This window comes from Canis lupus, chromosome 13 (genome assembly GCF_011100685.1).
Source record: "Canis lupus familiaris isolate Mischka breed German Shepherd chromosome 13, alternate assembly UU_Cfam_GSD_1.0, whole genome shotgun sequence".
NCBI lineage: Eukaryota > Metazoa > Chordata > Mammalia > Carnivora > Canidae > Canis > Canis lupus.
This window is the reverse complement of record NC_049234.1, coordinates 38003031-38018684: the sequence shown is the minus strand read 5'-3', so window position 1 is coordinate 38018684 and position 15654 is coordinate 38003031. Positions and strand designations below refer to the sequence as shown.

The 15654-nt window shown below is 61.2% G+C and overlaps 2 protein-coding genes across 4 annotated transcripts; both read left to right on the top strand.

Moving 5' to 3' along the window:
• The first annotated feature begins 2282 nt into the window (after positions 1 to 2282).
• GFUS (GDP-L-fucose synthase) lies at positions 2283 to 7273 on the top strand. Of its 3 annotated transcripts, none has more exons than XM_038555762.1 (11): positions 2283 to 2439; positions 3228 to 3384; positions 3705 to 3819; positions 4971 to 5099; positions 5199 to 5272; positions 5458 to 5591; positions 5691 to 5755; positions 6097 to 6163; positions 6321 to 6397; positions 6581 to 6680; positions 6946 to 7273. In XM_038555762.1, the coding sequence occupies exons 2-11, from the start codon at positions 3239 to 3241 to the stop codon at positions 6999 to 7001; spliced, it is 963 nt and encodes a 320-aa protein (XP_038411690.1). In that variant the 5' UTR covers positions 2283 to 2439; positions 3228 to 3238; the 3' UTR covers positions 7002 to 7273. The 3 variants fall into 3 exon arrangements, with proteins under 3 accessions (XP_038411690.1, XP_038411687.1, XP_038411689.1); XM_038555759.1 differs by having other exon boundaries at positions 6318 to 6397; XM_038555761.1 differs by having other exon boundaries at positions 2295 to 2414; positions 6318 to 6397.
• A 2784-nt stretch (positions 7274 to 10057) lies between these two features.
• On the top strand, positions 10058 to 15253 carry PYCR3 (pyrroline-5-carboxylate reductase 3). The gene is made up of 6 exons (XM_038555756.1): positions 10058 to 10187; positions 11976 to 12040; positions 12629 to 12808; positions 13117 to 13329; positions 13643 to 13735; positions 13951 to 15253. The coding sequence occupies exons 1-6, from the start codon at positions 10088 to 10090 to the stop codon at positions 14131 to 14133; spliced, it is 834 nt and encodes a 277-aa protein (XP_038411684.1). The 5' UTR covers positions 10058 to 10087; the 3' UTR covers positions 14134 to 15253.
• Positions 15254 to 15654: the final 401 nt, after the last annotated feature.

Genomic DNA, 15654 nt, shown 5'->3' with positions numbered 1-15654 from the left:
TGTCCACATCCTTGTTAACACTTGTGTTTTCTGTGTTTTTGACACTTGCTATCGTAATGGCATGAGGTGGACATGCATGGTTTTTGAAAGAAATAAAAAGTGTGGTAAGTAATTGCTTTGTGTTACTCAGTAGTCCTCTACTCCATGCTCCCTCATTCCTTGAAGCAGACTCTTCCATAAAATAAATGCTGAGAGAGCACCTGGGTGGCTTAGTGGTTGAGCATCTGCCTTTGGCTCAGGTTGTGATCCTGGGGTCCTGGGATCGAGTCCCACATCGAGCTCCCTGCATGGAGCCTGCTTCTCCATCTGCCTGTGTCTCTGCCTCTCTCTCTGTGTCTCTCATGAATAAATCAAGTCTTTAAAAGGGGGGGTGGGCAGCGGTTTAGCGCCGCCTTCAGCCCAGAGCGTGATCCTGGAGACCCAGGATCCTCTTGCGCCAGGCTCCCTGCACTGGAGCCTGCCTCTCCCTCTGCCTGGGTCTCTGCCTCTCTCTCTCTCTCTCTCTCTCTCATGAATAAATAGATAAAATCTTAAAAAAAAAAAAAAGTGGAGAAGCCAGAATGTAAGCTGGAAAACTAGATATATTATTTGTGTCATTTGTTGAGCATTTCATCTGTGCCTGAGATGTGGCCTTGGTTGCCCTGACCAATCATGTTCCTTAAAACAACTCAAAATCACATAGTATGTTCCTTGATTTAGCCCAGAGATACAACATCTTGATGAAATATGGGTCAGTCTTGACCTTGAATGCCTCCCTGCCTAGGACACAGCCAGCAAACAGTGACTACACACTACAAAAGGAACGAGGTTCATGGCAGAGCAGATGTGGAAGTCCCACAGGGAGAACGCAGACAGCAGGTGCTCACCAGCAGAACCCATGCTCTTTCCTAGAAGAGATCAATTTTGGAGTGAGGGAGCCCCGGCTGTTTGAGATGAACTCTTACTGGTCTTATATGATGTTTATAAAGCTTTCCAAACCTCAAAGAGAGCTAAGATGGATAATTCCATTTTCAAAGGGATTTTAAAATAGATTTATTTAATTTTACAGACAATGTTTTTCTAAACTGACAGAAACAGCACGTGAATCACAAAAAAGTAACATTTCAATATATGAGGTTGAAACAAGGAGTGACAAAATGTTTATGTGACCATGAAGAAGAAAATTCTCACAAAAAATAAGCCCAAATGTACCCCTGCACCCCAAAGTTTACAGCAGCAATGCCCACAAGCACCAAACTAGGGAAAGAGCCCAGATGTCCATCAACAGATGAATGGATAGAGATGTGATCTATATATACAACAGAATATTACTCAGTTATTACAAAGAATGAAATCTCAGCCATTTGCAAAGATGTGGATGGAACTAGAGGGTATTACGTTAAGCAGAATAAGCCAATCAGGGAAACAATTACATACGATCTCACATTGATATGCGGAAATTAAGAAACAAAACAGGGGATCATGGGGGAAAGGAGGAAAAAATAAAACAAGACGCTGTCAGAAAGGGAGACAAACCGTAAGAGACACTGAATCCTGGGGAACTGAGGGTTTCTGGAGGGGATGGGGGGACAGGGTGAGAGGGTGACGGGCACTAAGGAGGGCACGTGATGGGATGAGCACTGGGTGCTGTGTGCAGCTCATGAATCACTGACCTCTACCTCTGAAACTAATGATACATTACATGTTAACTAATTGAATTTAAATTAAAAAAAAAAATTTAAAGCCCAAATGTCAGGCAGCCCCGGTGGCGCAGCAGTTTTGGCGCTGCCTGCAGCCTGGGGCGTGATCCTGGAGACCCGGGATCGAATCCCACGTCGGGCTCCCGGTGCATGGAGCCTGCTCCTCCCTCTGCCTGTGTCTCTGCCTCTCTCTCTGTGTGTGTGACTATCATAAAAAAAAAAACAAAAAACAAAAAACCATGGTTGCGTTTATTTAGAGGGCAGGCCGGTCACCAGGGGGCGCCCAAGGGACAGGGCAGGGCTGTCACCGGGCGCCAGGAGCACCCTCCGAGGGGGGCGCCGGCTGCGGCCAGCCCCTCGGTCCCAGCTCTCCTGCCGCTCCCCCATCCTGAGGCTGCTTAGCCCCAGCGCCGCGCGGCCTCCCCTCTGCCACCGCCCACCGCCCACCGTCCCCCGCCGAGAGAACCAGGTCTCCGCCCCGCACCTTACGCAGAGGCCGCGGGATCCGCCCGGCGGGGGCGGAGGCGGAGCCGCGAGAACTACATTTCCCAGGGTGCTGTGCGCTCCAGGGAACTCCACTTCCCAGCAGCGCCCGGGACGCCCCCGAGGACTGCATTTCCCAGAGTGCCGAGGGCGGGCCCGCGGGGCCCTCCGGGTTCCGCCCCCTCCACCTGGCACCCGCGCGCGGCTGGGGAGTCCATCCCCTGCCGGAAGCCGCTCCCGGGCGACGGGCAGGTGGGGCAGGTGGGGCAGGGCGCAGGTGAGGCGGCGCGGGGCGCCTTGGGTCCCCAGGGGAGCCCGGGCCCCGGCCGTTCCGCGGCAGCCGGGGAGTCCTGAGGGGTGTGGGGCTCCGAGGGCGTGGAGGGCCGGGTGGGCAGGGAAGCGGCGTGGGTGCCCGGAGCGCCGCTGCTGGCGTGGGGCCTGCCCCCGGATCAGCGCCAGCCCGCGGGGCCCAGCACACCCTCAGCCCGGGGATGCGGTCCGCGAGGGGTGGCGCCCTGAGGCCTGTGCAGTTCCGAGCCGGAAGCGCCACCTGCCCTGCAGGAGCTCGGCAGGTGAAGGCTCCCCTGGACCAGCTGGCGGTGGCCGGCCCCTGGGCGCTGCCCCTTCCTGGCCTGTGGAGCGTGAGCTTTGGCTGGGAGTAATCTCATGACGGGGGCCAGGAGCCCCCAGCCCCAAGACTGTCAGCCTCCCCTACCTGTCAGCCCCAGGTGTGCTGACTGCCCCCTTCCTTGGGCCAGTGTGGGGCCCAGCCGGCACCAGGCTCCCTTGGCTGGGTGGGAGCCCCTGGCCCCTGTGCAGACCCAGGCAGAGGGCTCCCTAGGCAATGGGACCAGGAGGGGGAGCCTCAGCCCAGATGGGTCTCTGTGGCCCCCAGCAGGCTCTCTCTCCTCCCTGGAGGTCTCATCCTGTTCCACTTGCCACAGGGAACCCTGAGCGAGGCCTTGGACAGTTGCTGTGGCGCCTAGTGCTAAGGGCAGTGACCCCAAGGAGGGGCATCTTCAGGGAAGTGGGGTTCCGTCTGCCTCCCACCATTTGTCCCCGCAGGTGCAGCCAACATGAGTGAGCCTGGGGGGTCAGTACGAATCCTAGTGACCGGCGGATCTGGACTGGTGGGCAGAGCCATCCAAAAGGTGGTAGCAGATGGAGCTGGGCTGCCTGGAGAGGACTGGGTGTTCGTCTCCTCCAAGGACGCTGATCTCACGTGAGTGGACCCATCCCTGGAGCAAACCCTCCAGACGCAGAGCTCAAGGCCAGGCCTGTCCCTGAGGCTAGTAGCCTCCTGCCTGGGTCCTCCCCCCCAGGCGGCTGCCCTGGCCTGGGTGTGTGCAGTTCTGCTTCTAGGCAAACATCCTCACATCTCTTCCTGGAAGCCCATGGCTTCGTAACAGCAAGTGCCTGAACTGGCCACTTTCCTTTTTGGCAGTTCTGCCTGCCATCAGACCGCCACCAATACCCCACCCCCAGGGTGCTAGTTCCTTCTCTCAGGCCTCCAGCGGCCTCTGAGAGCCTGGCTCCTCCCAGGGACGCTGCACAGACCCGAGCCCTGTTTGAAAAGGTGCGGCCCACACACGTCATCCACCTTGCTGCAATGGTGGGGGGCCTGTTCCGGAATATCAAGTACAACCTGGACTTCTGGGTGAGTGAGGGCCCCATGGAGCCCTGGGGACTTCTTCCTCGGCTTCCTATGCTTATGTTTTGACCCCAGGAAGTCCCTGAGGGTCCGGCTTGGCACAGCCTGGTGGGGACAGTCCCTGTGGAGCCCCTAATAATCCACACTCGCTTTGTAGGTAGATGGGCCTAGAGGAGGGCCTGGGGGCATTGGCCCAATAGGAAAAGCTGAGGTGGGTTGGGGGAGCTGGGAGAAACCAGTATTTGATGTTTGACCTAGGTAGGGTAGGTTCCTATCCCCTGCACCCTCTGGGCCTCGAGACCTTCCTGCTCCCCAGATCTCTCTGGTCTGGCTGCATTGAACCAGGCTCACCACGCATTCTGGGGTGCAGAAACGTGAGCTGGGTTATGGGCCCGAGGCATCTGGCCTAGGGGTATGGGGTATGGTGGAAGGGGCAGGAGAGCAGGGCTCTGCCTGTGGCCCCTCCTGCCAGGCCGTGCCCCTGAGGGCTGCCCCGCCATCTCTGGGCATCCGGTCTTGGTGTCGTTCAGCCTTGCAGCAGGCACAGGGATGGCAGAGGCTCAGATCAGATTCTGCCCAAGGCCCCTGTCACCCAGGGCTCTCCTTGTCTCAGTAGCAGTCTTCCCAGAAGCCTCCTGGTCCTCATCTCTCCCTCTGCTCAGAGCGGTGCAAATGCCCAGTGTCCTCCTAGGGTCCAGGGAAAAGGAGGGATGGGACTGACCAAGGCCTGTCTGCTACTAGGTGCTGGGTAGGCTCCTCCGGGGTGGAGGAGTGGAGGGCCCCTTCTCCCCATCCCTGCTAGGGCCCGATTGGACCTGCCCTTAGCAACCTGTGTGGGTGAGGTCCAGCTCTGAGCTAGGGGGTGTGGGCCTCTCCTCCAGCCCCCCTCCCAGAGCCCCAGGGAGGAGGAGGGGGAGGGGGGGAAGACAACTGCCTCTAAGGATGTAAGAGGCTTGAGGGGGCCGTGGTTTCTGGAAGGTCTGTGCTGGGAGGTTTCGCCTTGTCCCAGGAAGCAGTTAGGATAAACTGGCTCAGGTGCTGCCCTCGTGGGAGGCGCCAAGTATGTCCTGCTTCAGTCTTTGGAGGAGCAGGTAAGGGCTGGGGTCCTGCCTGGAGGGGCCTGAACTGCCCTGCCCGCCCTTCCCCTCCCGTGCCAGAGGAAAAATGTGCACATCAACGACAACGTCCTGCACTCGGCCTTCGAGGTGGGCGTGCGTAAGGTGGTTTCCTGCCTGTCTACCTGCATATTCCCGGACAAGACCACCTACCCCATCGACGAGACTATGGTGAGGGGTGGGGCTGGGCGGGGTCGGGCGGGGCCGGGGAGGAGCTGGTGGGTCCTGGCAGGGCAGGGCCAGGAAAGCCAAGGCCTCCTGTTCCCCTAGATCCACAATGGGCCACCGCACAACAGCAATTTTGGCTACTCCTACGCCAAGAGGATGATCGACGTGCAGAACAGGTCCTCCGCCCACGCCCCAGCCGAGACCCAACAGGAAAAGGGAGGAAGCCCAGTGGGTTCACCTGGCAGAGGGAATGCCCCCTTCTTTGTGGGCCTCTGGTTTTTCCATCCGGGCGAAGCCGGGGCGGGTGCAGTGGGTCAGTGGTCCCAGGGCAAGGGCCTGAAGAGACGCTATGATTCCGCAGGGCCTACTTCCAGCAGCATGGCTGCACTTTCACTGCCGTCATCCCCACTAACGTCTTTGGGCCCCATGACAACTTCAACATCGAGGATGGCCACGTGCTGCCCGGCCTCATCCACAAGGTGCACCTGGCCAAGAGTGAGTGCCCGCTTGGTGGGGCCCCAGGGCCTCAGCAGGGAGGAGGGGGTGGTGGCTGGCACAGCCTGTCCTGACACCACCCCCTTGCTGATTCTGCAGGCAGCGGCTCTGCCCTGACGGTGTGGGGCACTGGAAAGCCACGGAGGCAGTTCATCTACTCACTGGTTTGTGCAGAATGGTGCCTCGCTCTCCACCCGAATGTTTCCTGGCCTGCCATGCTGGCTGTGGCAGGGCCATAGCGTGAGGGAGCCTGGTAAAGGAGCGGGGGTCCAGGCTGAGCCCCTGGAGGAGCCATCACTGGTCCTCGCTGGGGCCCTATAGGCAGTGGCCAGGTGCAGCACTGAGCAGGGTGTTGGGCTGAGCTGGCTAAGAGCTGCCCAAAGGGAGAAACCTCCAGCCCCAGTGAAGCCCAGGCTGCACCCTCACTGAGCAGGGCATGTAGGAGGGGTGGCACGTGGCCCCATGTGGCCATAACTTGTGGCCTTTGACCCTATTTGACTTCTAGGACCTGGCCCGGCTCTTCATCTGGGTCCTACGGGAGTACAATGAAGTGGAGCCCATCATCCTGTCAGGTGGGCACCCTGTGGCTCCCCGGCCGCTGCAGCAGGGCAAAACCGATGGGTCCTGAGAGCAGCCAGGGTTGGGAGAGAATATCGTGGGGGCTGGATGACGACAAGGCCAGGTGGGGGAGGCCTGACCTGGCTGCTGGTCCCCCGCTTCTTGCAGTAGGCGAGGAGGATGAGGTCTCTATCCAGGAGGCGGCCGAAGCCGTGGTGGAGGCCATGGACTTCCATGGGGAGGTCACTGTATCCTTTGGCTCTGGGGCGGGGCATTGTGGGTCTGACATGCCCAAATGGGTCTCTCCCTGGTAACTGGAGAGGGATGGTGCTCTGACCCCACGGCGCCCCAGGGAAAGGCAGCGGAAGTTCGAGGGCAGGCTGGGGTGGGGCGGGGTACCCCTCCTGCTGTGGCCTTGACTGGGCACCTAGTTTGATACCACCAAGTCAGATGGACAGTTTAAGAAAACGGCCAGTAACGGCAAGCTTCGGACCTACCTGCCTGACTTCCGGTTCACACCCTTCAAGCAGGGTGAGCCCCCTGTCCTCCCATGGCTCTCCCACCCCGTCCCTCAGGACCTCCCAGCCCCTCCTTGGCTTTGGACTGGCCTTGCTTTCCCTACTGGAGCTGGGGACGCCCTGTAGGTTTGGTGTCCAAACCCTTACCGGGGAGGCAGGACACAGAAGAGGTGATTGCGGGTGTCGCTGGGGCCCCTGCCCTCCCCTTCTCCCCCAGGGGAGATCAGGGCAGCCTCAGCCCTCACCTGCCACCACCTGTTACCTGCCTACCTCTGCAGCTGTGAAGGAGACCTGTGCCTGGTTCACCCACAACTACGAACAGGCCCGGAAGTGAGGCAGGCTTCCCGAAGCCCCAGAAGCAGCACCCTCAGACTCTGCGGGAGTGGAGGGCACTGCCTGGCAACTTGGGCCCATGTTCTACTCCTTGGCCAGGGCGGCTCTGGGCATCTGTGCACTGGGCCCACCGTTCATGTCTGTCCTCAGGGAAACCAAGGCCTGGCCAGGCCCAGCACCTTGCTCCCCAAACCAGTCCCGGGGTCCTGAGCGTGGCCCCTCCTGATCCTGTTCTCCCATTCCTTGGGATCTAATAAAGTCCACTTTCCCAGGCGTGGCCCCAGCAGCTCTGTGCCCCCCTGTCCCGCAACACACACACAGGCACTGTCCCCCCTGAGCCTGGTTAGCCCCAGGACCCACCATTCACCTGCTGACTGCTCAGCCCTGCAGAGCTGCTGGGCGAGGGTGGTGGGCTGGCCCTGGAGGAGAAGGGCAGCTGCAGCTGGCAAAGCAGGTGTGCGGGCGAGAGGCAGACAGGCTGCCAGGTAGAGGCGGTGGACAGTCAGCTGGTGGGGGTGCGGGGCAGGGTACCTGGAGCAGTCTCAGCTTCCGCTGCGGCCACAACTTAGCCTTTTCACATGAGGTCCCATGCAGGCCTGGTGACCTGAGCTCCCTGGGCCTACCTGTCAGCACCAGGCCTTTGAGGGACAAAGCTGGTTCTGGATTTGGACCGGCTGAGTAGGCATGTGGATGGATCTCGGGAGGGTGGTGAGCAGGACCCCAGGAGAGAGCTGTACTGGGCCCCTCATCTCCCTAGCCCTCAGGTGGCAGCTTGTGGGCCTGGCCTGCCCTCTCGCCTGGGCGGTAACAGGTGTCACAGAGGAGGGCCTGCTGGGAAGGGGTGCACAGCACAGACTTTCACATTCTCAGCAGGAATCCAGCCAGGTCCCCGGTGCAGCCGGTCAGTGCTGGGGGGTGTGTGCATCGAGGAGCAACCAACTCCAAAGCCCTCAGACACCTTCCCAGGCTCCAGGCCCACCCTTGGGGCCGCTTCCTCTCAGGTCCCCTGCCTCCTGGTCGCCCTCTGTCATCCTCATGATGGTGGCTCTCAGCTTTTTTCTGACCCCAGATGTGCCCGTTGTGTGAACTCTCTCCTCTCAGGCAGTATGCCAGGCACACGCTTCCCACCCCCACCCGTCCCTGTGCCCGGCTGGCCTCTCGGCACTTGTCTCCACCCTCTTTCTCCAGCAAGCTGCAGTGTTTATGCCCTGGGGCTCCCTGGTCAGTGCCTCCCCACCTTTGAGGCCTGGAGCGAAATGTTGGTTTCTTGGAGTGCCTACCCTGCCGTGGAGTCCTGTGTGCTTGCCTGGGGATGCCCGGGAGCCTCTTCCTGGCCCTGGATGCGGAGCTGTTGGACCTGGTCAGCCGCCCTGTGTTCCCTGGTCTCCAGCCCCGGGGAGTGGAGGCTCTGCTCCTGTGGGGTTCCGGGAAGGGGGTGGTGCCTGAGCTGGAGCTTGAGTCAGCCACGTGAGAATATTCAGAGGGAGGCCCAGTGTGGCGGAGAGGCCCGGACACACCTGGCAGGACAGAAACTGGCCATGTGTCCTGCAGTGTGTGTTCATTGCAGGGGGCTGTGTCCCCAGCCAGAATGCAGGTCCCCCAAGTGCGGGCTCAGCTGCCTATAGTCTGCTGCTGTATGGCCTTTATCCCCTGCCCACAGCGGGCTGACCCACCACCAGGGTAGTGTTGAATGAATGAGATTTGATTGTTGAAGAGCTAAGAATGTGTCAAAGTAGAGTTTAGAATAACAAAATATTTTTTAAAAGATTTTATTTGTTCATGAGAGGCAGATAGAGAGAGGCAGAGACACAGGCAGAGGGAGAAACAGGCTCCCTGCAGGGAGCCGGATGCGGGACTCGATCCCAGGACCCTCGGGGTCACACCCTGGGCCAAAGGCAGACACTCAACTGCTGAGCCACCCAGGCGTCTCCAGAATAACAAAACATTTTCAGATGCAATCATAAAGAATACCCTGCAATGTTAGATCTTCAAGCCTCATTGTTCCCGTGTCAATTAAAAATTACAAGTACAGGCAGCCCCCGTGGCATAGCGGTTTAGCTCCGCCTGCAGCCCAGGGTGTGATCCAGGAGACTCGGGATTGAGTCCCAAGTCGGGCTCCGGGCATGGAGCCTGCTTCTCCCTCTGCCTGTGTCTCTGCCTCTCTCTCTGAATAAATAAAAAAAAAATCTTAAAAAAAGAAAATCACAAGTCCTCCCACCCCTACCCTACCCTCTGGTCAGTTTCAAACGGGCTCCTGCGCGGCCGAGCACTCCATCAGCGCCCCCACCCCAGCACCAACAAGGTCTCCGCTGGGGACCCAGGCCTCAGGAAGGCCCCTCCTGCCTTCTCGCAGGATCCAGGCTGGCTGAAGAACTTCGGGTGCAGAGAAGCGACAGGCCGGCTCACACGTTTCAGGGCCTGGAGCCGCTGCAGCTCGCCAGCCCGCCCGGCCCCGCGGCCCTCGCTCCGCAGCTGCCCCCGCCATCAGGCTCCAGGGCCCAGGGCGCCCCGAGGGCGCGGTTCCCGCCGGAGAACCCGGCCCAGGCCGGCGGGCTGCACTCACTCCCCAGCTCCCCAGGCGCCGGCCTTGCGTGCCCGGGTCTTTCACCGGAATCGGGGCGGATGCTCCTTCCCCGGGAGCTCAGCTGCGCAGCGGCCGGCCGCCGGGGCTTTCCGGGACTCCGCCGCGTCCCCGCGGGGACCCCACCGGGCGTGCTCCAGGGCGCGGACCGCCCGGACGCACAGGGCCCCCCACCCTTTCCGGCCCTTCGTTGAACGGAGCCTCTCAAGCTGCCCCTGGGAAAGCAGGGTCCGCCCGGCTCCACGCGGCCCGACCCCTCCACCGCCGCTCCCGCCCTCCGCCCGGGGCCGCGCCTTCCGCGGAGCGCCAGGCCACGCCCACTTCCTCGCGGCGCCCCGCCCCCAGCCTGCGGCACCGCGCCCGCTCGGACCAATAAGCGGCCGGGGTAGGGGCTCGCCGCGGAGCCCGGAAGGGAGTGGGCGGGGCGTGAGGTCCCGGCAGCCAATCGACGGGCGGGGGGGCGCTGCGGCGACATGGGCGGGGCCAGGTCAGGCCGCGGTGAAGACATGGCGGCGGCGGCGGCGCTTGGTCCGGGTCCGCTCCGCGTGGGCTTTGTGGGCGCGGGACGTATGGCCGAGGCCATCGCGCAGGGCTTCATCCGAGCAGGTGGGGCGCCGCGGGCGTGGGGCGCGTGGGTCCCCGGGCCTGGGAGCCAGCGGGCGTCCCACGCCGGCCGGGTGTACGCGGGAAGGGCTCACCTGTCCGGAGCTCACCTGCCGGGAGCTCACTTGCCCGGAGCTCACCTGCCGGGAGCTCACCTGCCCGGAGGTCACCTGCCCGGAGCTCACCTGCCCGGGGCTCACCTCCTAGAGCTCACCTGCGCGGAGCTCACCTGCTCGGAGCTCACCTGCCCGGAGCTCACGTCCCGGAGCGGAGGCTCTGGGCGGGGGTCACCAGGGAGCCCTCCGCGGGGAGTGGTAAGGGCGCAGCAGGACCACCTCTCCTTCGCTGGGCACGGCAGCAGGGTGCGCGTGGGGCGCCAGGGCTGCTTGTCCCGGTGAGCCGCGTGCCCACCGCCAGCGCTTGCGACGTGGGTGGTCCAAGCCTAGGGTGCTGCGAGTTTGTAGAATAAGATTTTGAGTTTGGAAGATTTACGAGAACGTAACATATTTTAGTAATTTTTAATGCTGATTAAAACTGATATTTGGAAGGATAGTATTTTGTTTACATGGGGTTAAATAAAATATATTACAATTAACTTTACCTTTTTTTTCTTACTTGCTTTTAACATGGCAACTAGAAAGTGTGAAGCTGGGTCTTTGGTCCCAGTAGTATTGTTCTTGGACGGTGCTACCTTTGCCCCCGGGGATCTCCCACCAACTTCTGGTTTCCTTCCGGCCTCGGGTGGTTTGACCTTCGAGACTCTGATTCTGTTTCCGATGTGATGTGTGCAGCAGCTGCACCCCTTGGCGGGCTGCAGGCGTGGTCCACCTCCTGATGGGCATGGGCGGGGGATGGTTCTTCATCCTTCACACCGTAGGGTGTTGAGCTACCTTCCTGGTCTGTCCCCCCTTGATGTTGGTAGCACCCCCCAGTTAGGACAGCCGGAACTGTCTCGAGGTTGCACACGTGCCCTGGGGCCTGGAGGCCAGGACCTCCCTGGGGGAGAACGGTTGGTTCACGGTGAGGCACGTCCTAGTCTTACTCCAGGGGATTTGGAAACCGTCATGTGTAGATTCTGGGCTGGCTTTCTGCCGTCCTCCACAGTCACGGTCCAGAAGGGTGAAAATCATCAGAAAATAGTTTATGGCAAGTCTCAGGTGCTTTAGGTGTACAACTCTGCAGTATCACCTTCCTCCCAGGGCTGTGCAGGTTCACCATACTCCGCGTAGGCACACCTGGAGGTGGTCGCTGTCACAACTCACTGGCTCGGTGTTCGGGTTGTGGGGCGCACTTCTGCCTTCCTGGTAGACCTTACAGAAGTGTAATCTCCCCAGCCCTGCACCCCACAAATGCAGATAATTTCTACCAAATGGGGATTTAGCCCCTGCTTGGACATCCCAACACAGACACACACCCCACTCCCAGGGAAGCTCAGCACCTACTGGGCCTCCCTCCCCACCCTGCCCCGGCTCTGTCCCCGCCTTCCTGTCCCCAGAGGCACAGGCCCCTGAGATGGAGTCCTCATGAGACTAGGCAAGCTCTGGGCCCCTGTGTCTAGCAGAGCCTCTGGACTCGGCAGCAGCAGAGAATGGAGCGGAGTGCCTGGTCCCGGCTGCACGCAGCACCCCTGCCAATCACTTGGGTTCTTACAGAGCGTCAGGCCAGCTGGGGCCAGGATGGCCTGGGCATGGCTGAGCAGAAGCCAGTAAGGGGCAGCCAGGCTGGTTCCTGCTCTTCTTTCCTTCCACTCCACATCCTCACCGACCCTTCTGCTTTTGCCTTTCTCTCCAGGAAAAGTAGAAGCTCAGCACATAGTGGCCAGTGCACCGAGTGACAGGAACCTCTGCCACTTCCAGGTGGGCTGGGCCTCAGCTCTTCTGCATTGAGGCTGTCCTGGGGGGTTCATGGAGGCTCTTGGCTCCTGAGACAGTTCTTGGGTCCAGGGAAGTGCTGCTTGTTAATTAATTAATTAATTAATATTATTATTATTATTTTAGTGCTGCTTGTTTAGGTAAACTTTTGAGACTGGCTGGGCTGGGGAAGAGGAGGTCAGGTCAAAGACCAGAAGGAAAGTCGAGGTTGTGGGGGATGCTAGGACAGAGTAAAGGGGGTATGTGTGCATGTGCAGAGTAAAGGGGGTATGTGTGCATGTGCATGTACATACACACACGTGTACCCATGCATTGGGTTGGGCAGAGACGGTTGTGGGCACTAACTGGGGTCAGAGGGCATGAGGAAGTGCTGACGTCAGGGGTCAGGGGTCCTGAGCCAGACGGATGGTCTGGGTGAGTCTTAGGCAGTGGGAGTGGGGGTGGTGCAGGCATTCGCAATGGGAGAGACCCACGGGGACCCCTGGGGCTGCAGGGTGGCCTCCCGCGGGAAGTGCCACAGTCTGGGAGGCCGTCCCACTTACCCCAGCCCTGATCCCACTGTCACCATTGCAGGCTCTGGGCTGCCAGACCACCCACTCCAACCAGGAGGTTCTGCAGAGCTGCTTGCTGGTCTTCTTTGCTACCAAGCCCTATGTCCTGCCAGCTGTCCTGGCAGAGGTGGCCTCTGTGGTAACCACTGAGCACATCTTGGTGTCTGTGGCTGCTGGAGTGTCTCTGAGCACCCTGGAGGAGGTGAGTGGCCTGTGGGGTTGTGTGGGAGCTGAGGCTCTGAGCCCAGAGTCCGTTCTGCTGGCCAGACTCTGTTTCCCACCCCTTGCCATCCCACACTGGTGCCCTTGAGGAAGGTGAGATGGGTGAAGCATGTGATGGCCTCCCGGACAACCTGGAGAGGTGGCCAGTGGCCCAGGGGGCTGGGCTTCCCTATCCTGCTGGCACCATACCCAGGACACAGGGGAGGGAGCCCGCAGCTGGCTGAGGCCTGGGCCTGCCTGGGGGCGCCGCTTGCACATGTCCCCTGACCCCCGCTTCTCTCTGACCAGCTGCTGCCGCCGACCACACGGGTGCTACGAGTCTCACCCAACCTGCCCTGCTTGGTTCAGGAGGGGAGTGTGGTGATGGCGCGGGGCCGCCACGCTGGAAGCAGCGAGGCCAAGCTTTTGCAGACCCTGCTGGAGGCCTGCGGGCAGTGCGAGGAGGTGCCTGAGGCCCACATGGACATCCACACCGGCCTCAGTGGCAGCGGTGTGGCCTTTGTGAGTGTTATCTCATCTGCTACCCCCCAGGCCAGCCCTTGGCGAAGCGGAGACTTTCCAAGTCTCTTCAAGGACTCTGGCCTTTGGGATTCGAGGACTCGGCTCCCGGGCTGCCTGTGAGCTCTCCTCTCTGCTACATCACTGCCTTCCTGGGATGCTCCAGGCAGACCCCGGGGCTCGAGCCTCCGCCGTCGTTCCTGCACTGGTGGCCAGTGCTCTGGGCCGGGTTCCTCGGGGTTCCAGGCATTCTGCAGACTGGGTGCTTTGTCCAGGGGAGTGCTGGCTCTGACGGTCCTACCCCCCACTGGGACAGGTGTGTACCTTCTCCGAAGCCCTGGCCGAAGGTGCCATCAAGATGGGCATGCCCAGTGGCCTGGCCCACCGCATTGTTGCTCAGACCCTGCTGGTGAGTGAGGGCAGCCCCAGCGGGGTCGTGTGTAAAGGGACGGGCTGGCATGTCTCCCGGGAGCAGCGGGAAGGGAGACAGCAGGCCCAGGAAGCCCGCATCAAGATCTGGGATGGGGGCAGTGGACACATGATGAAGCAGGCTACACAGTGGGGCTGAGCTGGAGAGGGAGCTGCCCGGGTCCCTGCAGTCACCCCTGGTGCCCCTCTCCCCAGGGGACAGCCAAGATGTTGCAGCAGAAGGAACAGCACCCGGCTCAGCTGCGGACAGACGTGTGCACGCCGGGCGGCACCACCATCTATGGGCTCCACGCCCTGGAGCAGGGGGGGCTGCGGGCAGCCACCATGAGCGCCGTGGAGGCTGCCACGTGCCGGGCCAGGGAGCTCAGCAAGAAGTAGGGAAAGGCCCTGGACGTGGGCTGCCCCGGCCCCTCCTCCCCGCCCCTTCCCGAGGACTGCAGCCCTCCCACCATGCAGGGGCTTCTTGCCTGCCCCCATCCCGAGCTCCACATGAGGAAGTGGGAAGGGACAGGACTGGAGGGGCTCACAGGCGGTGGCCCACCATCATGGGTGACTCGGGGTTGTGGGGCCTGAGCGTGAGCACTGCTGGCGGCTGCGGGGCAGGAGCAGGGCAGCTGCTGGGGCATCGGTAGCCTTTCCAACAGCTACATAACTGCAGCCAGCTCACGGGGTGGGGGACGTGGAGACTGGCTCCTCAGTGAAGCCAGCAGGGGTCTTGCCCCTGGGTTGACCTGCCATGGGGTGGGGCCACCCACGGGGAGCTGGGCCCCGACCCCGCCAGCCTCTGAGAAGAAAACACAGCTGGCCACTCTTTCTCTGGCTGAGGAGCTGAGGGTCCTTCCCCTGGGGAGCCCACCCCAACAGAGGCCCGGGCCCAGGGTTTGCGCAGCACTGGTCGGCAGCAGGTCCCTGAAGGGCCCCGCTGGCTGCAGAGCCAGGACTTGGCTTCAGCTGGGTGTGGGCCCCCTCCCCCAGCTAAGCTCCAGGCAAGTGGCAGGTGGAGCCGGCCGTGACGACCCTTCCATGGGTCGTCCTGGCGGGTCTCCTGGCCTGGCCTCCGACTACTAGACATGGCTCTTCAGCACATCCCTGAATGGAGCAACCGGCCGGGAAAGCCAGGAACTCAGGTCCCCAACCAAAGGCACGATCTCCCCGCCCACCCTGCCCCCGAGGTTCACCGGAGCCTCCCCACCCTACAAAGGCCCTGAAGTGCCGTACCAGCATATGCTGAGACGAGGCCAGCCACGCGAGAGCCAGGCTGCCCCCAGTGGACCAGCTGAGACTTGAAGCCAATCCGTCCCATCCGTAGCTGGCTGATGGCACCCCTGCTGCAGTGCTCTTCGTGCTCAGGCCCCTGCCCCCATCCCGAGCCTCCAGCCCGTCCTCCCCCTTCCATCCTTCGTTAGCCATTTGGCCCTTCCACCTGTTAGGCCAGCCTGAGGCCACGTCCACACCTGATGTATCCGTGAGATGGGAATAAAGACACTGTCCAGTAGCACCGAGTGACCGAGATTTGGGCTGATAAAGGGCCTGGAAGCACATGTCAGCTGGGGCTCAGGCAGACCTGGGAGCTGGTAGGTGCCAGGGGTGGGGCGAGGTTGTCCTGGCTGCGCAGCACCATCAGCTCTGGGATGGTGGAGTGGCTTCCTCCCGACGCCAATGCCGCCTTCCACTGTGTTGGGTTCAGCATTGCCTCCTCCCGTACGGTCCCTGGGAACCCGGTGGGTGGGCTTGTGGGGCAGGTGCGCATGGGCAGGCTGCTTGCCGAGTAGAGGTGCCTCTGTGAGCCCCCGGCCCAGCTGGAAGGGCGCTGGGGCCAGGACAGTGGCTTTGGGGGTCAGGGTTGCAGCCTGACCACAGTGCTAAAATTACTTTTTCAGGAGACCGGTGGATATAATT